The sequence below is a fragment of the Topomyia yanbarensis genome, chromosome 3, assembly GCF_030247195.1.
Source record: "Topomyia yanbarensis strain Yona2022 chromosome 3, ASM3024719v1, whole genome shotgun sequence".
Lineage (NCBI taxonomy): Eukaryota > Metazoa > Arthropoda > Insecta > Diptera > Culicidae > Topomyia > Topomyia yanbarensis.
The window spans coordinates 311,789,572-311,797,230 of NC_080672.1; the positions used below are offsets into that span (position 1 = coordinate 311,789,572).

A 7,659-nucleotide genomic window follows, 5' to 3' on the forward strand; every position below is an offset into this window, starting at 1 on the left:
CGGCTTCCGGTTACCATAAAACATGGTGTTTTATGGCAAGTGACTAAGTCAAATACGTATTTCAGGTAAATAGTGTGGAGGAGGAAGAAGAAAACATGTCATTCACAATAGAAATACGTTAAATTTCATGCTTTAGTTAAATGGTTTCAATCCTTGGGGCAGATCACTCTAGGAATGTATAATAAATTTGCATCAAATTAGAAAAAAATGCATTTAATTTCCATTTTTTCATCAACTTTGCACTCGCTCGCACAAAAGTTTGTGGGCTAGTTTTTGTAGGGTTTTGACGGCTTATACGCAATGCAAAATACATTGCATGCAACGCAAAATACATTTTGAATTTCTGTTTTGATGGAAAGAAATGCATTTAATTTCGCTGATTTTCAAAATGCATCACAAGTGATCTGCCTGATCCCTAACGATCAAGGTAGGCCTTGATTTTCATGATCTATTCATTTTTCATTTAACACTTGTCAGAACAGGAACGTTATACCAAACAGTTTTGGTTCGGTGGACAAGCTAACTGGCTGATCGACGGTTGCAGGACTTGAAGGGACCCGCCCTTACACGATTTGCTGCTCATCAAGTCACATCGATCTCAAGTGTGAGTTTCCAAAATTTGTTTGTCTAGGTTATGCTCCCGTGGCTGCTTTACCTGTCGAAGTATTATCCATCAAAATGCACAAATTTTCAAAAGGGCTTCGAACGACATTTTTAACCGTCTATGTGACACACATTTAATTGTACATTATCCGGTAATTATTTACTTTAGGTACTTTTTCCCCTGTAAGTGGAAAACATATTTTTCTTTCGTGAATATGCTACATTTGTATTCAAAAGTCATAAAAAGAGGGTGGAAGGACAATACTTCTAAAGTTTATTCATGAACTTCATAAATAAGTTGTACCGACTAACCCAACTTGCAGTGATATTGTGCTGCAGAAAGTGAGGTTTTGGAGGAAGTTGATGTAACGCCGCATAGCCGAGTCCAAGCATCCGAAGAGGCACAAAGCTGCTGAGGATCCGCACGACGAGGTGGCCGCGTACTTGTCATCGTAAACGCAAGCAAACCTGTGATCCACTCGTTTGCCCGGTATACTCAAATATAGGGGCTATCCTTAGTTTAAGCTAGCTTCGCCCAAAAGCTTGTTTTAGGTAGCACAATAACCCTACGAGTAAGGTTAGTAGGTACAACTAATTTTTAAGCCCTTTGATAAATTTGATGAAACTACAACACTAAACTAGCATAGAAGAAAAACATGTTTTCCGTGTACAAAGAAAGAAGTACATAAAGTAAACAAATACCCATTATAATCGTATTGTATTAATCGGATGTCGCAATATTTGATTCAAAATGATTTGAATCGTAATCTCTCTTCATTATTGCAGACATTTAATGGAGATTACGATTATTTCGTTTAAAATCAGAGTAACCATCTAGGAATCCAAAATGTCTCCAATCATCATAATCGACGGTATTCCCAAACTTCTATACTGCAATTGCAAACAAATGGTGTTCCACGTGAGTTGATCTTGTGATTTGACCGTGAAACGCCAGAAGAGATCAATAAAAAATTAACTTTTTTTAATTTAAAAAAGCAGAAAATTTGTTATCTAGTCAATACCAGGTAGAGTGAAGCGCCTATTTTCACCATACTAAGGAGGGAGCCTCACTGATTCATTAATTACACGGCCTACAAACAATGGAATGCGTACAAATTGGCATCAACAGCTTTGCTTCGTTGTTAAGTACCAAGATAATAACATACATTACCATTTGACCCAATGCTTTAAACAAAGATGGCAGACACTGCTCTAACCAACGGCTTCAAATGGGTAGCGTGATAATAGAAACAGCCATAATGGGCTCATCACCCTATTAGGCATTCGATGAGAAGTTATTTGACAATGTACTGGTGAATCCTTCTACGCGCAAGCAGAAGAACTCCTCCGAATAGCGTCTTTTGCTGATCAACCTCGTTTGATGTTGAACCGAATCAACGATTTTGTCGGATGTCAAACGCACCCGAGAAACATCATGAGTACACAAAAAATTAAATAATCAGAAACGTCTCATGGTCCGCCTAATCATTGCTGAATAATTTCCATTTTGCTAGTTTCAAGAAGGTCAAGATCTTTCAAACGTTCCAGCTCAATCTGCCCGTACAAATTTTACGTCTTATTGAAGACAGACAGTTTTGTATTAATCATCTGCGTAGCAGTATTTACAAAAGGAAAGTGCTCCAGAATCAACAAAACGATTGAAAAAAGAGTTCCATCGAAGCTTGGTTTAGCGATTGCGAAGACGAGAAGGCTAGTGATTTAGCTGTTCGAAGAAGAAGGATTCGCGATGCATCCAATCCATTGGATTTGCCAGATGAAACGTAAGTACTCCAACTTCACACAATCATTGTATATGCCTAACATATAAAATATATAACTTCTCATTCACAGCTTTGTACAGTACTTCCGTGTGTCCAAAGACCTATTTTTGTAAACATAAACATCCGTACGAGCATCCTGATTCTTTGGCGCACGATGAAGAGAGAAAGGCTGAGCTTCTCCTCTAATTGGAACACTTAGGGACACTTTTTATCTCGAAACTATAAACAAATATTTGTGACCGAACCGAAACAAAACTTATGGCAACAGGAAAACCCACTACAATTTGTAATGGTTTTCTTCTTAACGAAAAATGAACCGCCCTCTTATATATGCCGTTTTCGATGGCTGTGAACCGGTGTAGTGTTTTGTACTTTCAATCAGAAGTGTCAATGGAACATACCCAGTTTTCTTCACTTCTGCTAGAAAGTTCAAAACCAGTGCACTCCACTACATCGGTTCACATCAATCGAAAAACCCAATAGAAAAAATGAGCCCACCCGAACCGTCTTGGTTAGCATGTATGTATGTCCATTCATATTACAGCTATTGATCACAGTCTATAGAGAACAGTTGCGCAAAGAGTGAAGTCAAAAAAAGTCTACCTATCGAGCACAATTGCAATCCATCTCTGATACCTCTGCAGCAAAGTTGGATTCTAATTTTGCTCGATAGGTAGACTTTTTTCGGCTTCACTTTCTGCACACTCTTTGCGTACCTTTATACCAGAGTTTTTAATAGTAGAGTTGCGTAAAGAGGATTGGCAACATTGGACCAATCATTGGTCTTATTTAAATTTTGGCAACCTTTTATTTTTAGTTAAATTTCAAATGACTTCACCCGAACGCTTCAATTAGAAGTTAACTTTGTAGTTTTGAGTGTTTTATGGTAACCGGAAGCCGCCACCTTGGATTTCAAAATGGCGCCAATCGTCAATTTTCGCATTCTACTAATCAATACCTTTCAAATGACACCCATATTGATGGTGGTTTTGAGTGTTTTATGGTAACCGGAAACCGCCATCTTGGATTTCAAAATGGCGCCAATCGTCAATTTTCGCATTCTACTAATCAATACCTTTCAAATGACACCCATATTGATGGTGGTTTTAAGTATTTTATGGTTCCCGGAAGCCGCCATCTTGGATTTCAAAATTGCTCCAATCGTAAATTTTTGCATTCCACTATTCAATACCTTTCAAATGACACCCAAATGATGGTGGTTTTATGGTAACCGGAAGCCGCCATCTTGGATTTCAAAATGGCGCCAATCGTCAATTTTCACATACTACTAATCAATACCTTTCAAATGACACCCATATTGATGGTGGTTTTAAGTGTGTTTGCATCCCGGAAGCCGCCATCTTGGATTTCAAAATGGCGCCAATCGTCAATTTTCGCATTCTACTAATCAATACCTTTCAAATGACACCCATATTGATGGTGGTTTTAAGTGTTTTATGGTTCCCGGAAGCCGCCATCTTGGATTTCAAAATGGCTCCAATCGTAAATTTTTGCATTCCACTATTCAATACCTTTCAAATGACACCCATATCGATGGTGGTTTTAAGTGGTAATCATGGTAACCGGAAGCCGCCATCTTGGATTTCAAAATGGCGCCTATCGTCAATTTTCGCATTCTACTAATCAATACCTTTCAAATGACACCCATATTGATGGTGGTTTTAAGTGTTTTATGGTTCCCGGAAGCCGCCATCTTGGATTTCAAAATTGCTCCAATCGTAAATTTTTGCATTTCACTATTCAATACCTTTCAAATGACACCCAAATGATGGTGGTTTTATGGTAACCGGAAGCCGCCATCTTGGATTTCAAAATGGCTCCAATCGTAAATTTTTGCATTCCACTATTCAATACCTTTCAAATGACACCCATATTGATGGTGGTTTTAAGTCGTTGTATGGTTCCCGGAAGCCGCCATCTTGGATTTCAAAATGGCGCCAATCGTCAATTTTCGCATTCTACTAATCAATACCTTTCAAATGACACCCATATTGATGGTGGTTTTAAGTGTTTTATGGTTCCCGGAAGCCGCCATCTTGGATTTCAAAATTGCTCCAATCGTAAATTTTTGCATTTCACTATTCAATACCTTTCAAATGACACCCAAATGATGGTGGTTTTATGGTAACCGGAAGCCGCCATCTTGGATTTCAAAATGGCTCCAATCGTAAATTTTTGCATTCCACTATTCAATACCTTTCAAATGACACCCATATTGATGGTGGTTTTGAGTGGTTTATGGTACCCAGAAGCCGCCATCTTGAATTTCAAAATGGCGCTAATCAATTTCCGCCATTCAAAAACTTCCCAGCTGCCATTGGCCAAAGAAAAACGTTACCCGAAAATTCTAAAAAGAATCTAAAAATAAACGCAACACTTTTTGGTTCTAGTCACCTAGATTTTTTAGGTGAGAATTTAGTCACTTTTTTCCATTTCACGGTGACCGTCGTCACTCAAAATGACTCTGGGAATCGCTCTGCCAGGTGACTTCTGTCACCTTGGGTGACTATAGTCACCTAGGTGACTGCGGTGATCGCTTTTTTCGCTCTCACCTCACCCAACTAGGTGAGGTGACGGTGAGAATAGGGCCCTATATTATAGTTTAGTGACCCAAATTGTTGGCGAATTGTAACTATGTAAACTGAACCGATTTTAATGACGTACGTTTCCATTTCTGAGTCTTCGATTGATCCCTGACAGTAATTGCAATCGGCTCAGGCTCTTTTGTGCGTCATGCATTTACTGACTCACAATCGAATTGTGCCTCGACCAACCTGACACAACGTGCCCATTCCCCTTACTGAGCAAAAGGGCAGGGAACATCAGTTTTATTCGTGCCCAAGAATATTTTAGCATGTATTTCAGAGTAATTTCAAAAGAATAAAATTTTAAAATTTCCCAAAAAAAATTCCTATCTGGCAGCCGATTTACAGGTGTGGAAAAACTGGCATTGAATTCTACTTGTTACAATTAATGCAACAGAACTATTTACATTCTTATTACAAGCATAAATCTTGTTAATTTGCTTGAAGAGTAAAAATTTTTGAAGTCCTTTTTGGTTTTTCTTCCACTGTGCAATGTAGTAAAAGCTTTGTTGTAGCAATGTAGTAAAAATACGATCGCAGATTATTACATCAACGTCACCATATAGGTAGGTATATTCAGAATATTTATAATTTTTATATTTGAAACTAGACCAAACTTAACGCCTCTTGCGACCAACCGCTCGTTTGCTGTGATTACGTTTTCCTTGTCCACCCTTTGGCTTCTTACGGCCAAAACTGCCTTTGGACCCCTTTTTGGTTTTCTTTTTGGATCCGCTATCCTCTGCCATCGATGCTTCACGTCTACAAGAAAAATCACACATTAGAACAGCATTTAACATAATTCAAATGAACGTCATACTCTTTACGTGCTTCTGATTTCTGTAGAGAAATAGCCTTTTCCACATCGATCTTGGGTTTTTTATTAAGCACATTGTTAACGATGTTCATGTTTCTCCTCTTCTCGCCAGGAATCGTAATTGGAGCTCGTTTTCGTTTACTACCTGGTATCAGTTCCTTCACACCTATTCCACGTGCTTGTTTGTCGTTTGTCAATTTTTCCTGGAAAATACCAACCGACGCAGTGGACACCTTTGCGATATTGGCTGCAGTCACCAACTGAAAAACATATTGATACAAAATTATGTGTTACGAACGAAACTTGAATAAGTTCCATACCTCTTTGGCAGATGCAGACTCCGGGCCAAGGAAACCAGTTCGCGGCGTTTGAATCTTCTTTGCCCGAGCAATGTTTCTCATTCGTGAAATTTCATTTCTCGCTATCCTATCAATTCTTAAATCACGCTTCTCTTGGAACATATCCTTGTTCGGATCGGCATTGTGCGGTACCTCCAGAACCCAATCTTTTTCCTTCTCGGCTTTGTGTCGCTGGTAGCCATACGTTGGCACCCATTTGTCCAGTACTTCATCGTACACCTTTTTGTCGCGCGTTTGTTTCTTAATGCCCTTGGCCTTCGCTATCTCTTCCCATTTTGTGAGGGGTTTCGGAACCGGAAGCTTCCGAGCGCGCGGCAAGACAAATCGTGGTGGAGGGATTTTAGCCACGACGAATTCTTCCACGCGCTCGGTAGGTAACTCCCAAATGCTATTGAAGAGCAGCTGTGTGTTATCGCGGGTCAGATCCAGCAAATACTGGTCTTTGTTGGTTCTGAAAAAAGAAATCTTTCATATTGATCGAGAAAAGATTTAAACAACTACCTGAACTTGTCATCATCGAAATAATTTGGATCGGTTAGCATAAAATGACCCACATCAATTCCTACTTCCAGATGCTTTTCCACTGTTGTTGGTTTGAATGTTTCCAAATCCTTCTTCTGTTTCTCTAGCACTTGTTTAACGATATCCATGTTGCCTCTTTGAGAAGAAAACCACAGAAAATCAAAATGCTCACGTTTGTTCCGCCACTCAGTGATTAGCAATGTTTTTGTTTCTTGAGAACATGTGAAAATTTCACCAAAACACCAACATAACCTCGACTCCACTGAATACAATCACGACAATCACTGACAGACTAGCCCAATGACGTACACATTGAACGATCTGGCAGTTAAGGGAATTTGACTGTGTTAGTAAAGCAAAAAAGATGAACTCTAAAGCAAACCCTGATGACGTCATTGAGTTTCAAAATGAAATGCTTTCAACGGAGAAATTAAACGAAATCTCGACAAACATATGATTACGGCCTAAAAGCCAACTGTCAAAATCCACTTTGAATGGAAATTCCAGACAAACCGTTACTAGTCGAACTCAGTTCACAACAGTTTATGAAAGAGAAAACTTTTCTCTTTCATTTACTACCAACATCTGTGATTGGCGTGTAACGGTTTGTCCGGAATTTCCAAGTGGATTTTGACAGTTGGATTTTAGGCCGTAATCATATGTTTGTCGAGAAATCAGTTTAAAAATTAAAAATATCCCATTTCGAAGTTTTAAATTTGCTGAATGCATAAAATGACACAAAAGCACTTAATTGCTAAGACAAGACGAGACAACTGGCTTCCTATTTTTGGTTTTCTTGCTTTTTTGTACCCTGCTGAATAATTGATGACAGTTGACTGTATAAGCCTTTCTATTCCCGTTAAAAAAGAAACGGTGCCGAATCATTTCGTGAGGAAAATAAAATATTTTGCACTGCAAAAACCGGTTGAGGTTAGGTATTTCCTGAGGCAAACAAACCAAAATCCTTTGGC

General features: G+C 38.9%; 1 protein-coding gene across 1 annotated transcript; it reads right to left on the reverse strand.

The window, feature by feature from the left end:
* Window positions 1-5,531: 5,531 nt before the first annotated feature.
* LOC131692320 (ribosome biogenesis regulatory protein homolog) lies at window positions 5,532-6,958 on the reverse strand. Its single transcript, XM_058979302.1, has 4 exons — window positions 6,668-6,958; window positions 6,128-6,617; window positions 5,811-6,067; window positions 5,532-5,752 (listed from the first exon to the last, which is right to left on the reverse strand). Exons 1-4 carry the CDS (start codon window positions 6,814-6,816, stop codon window positions 5,608-5,610), a joined length of 1,041 nt encoding a protein of 346 aa, XP_058835285.1. The 5' UTR covers window positions 6,817-6,958; the 3' UTR covers window positions 5,532-5,607.
* Window positions 6,959-7,659: the final 701 nt, after the last annotated feature.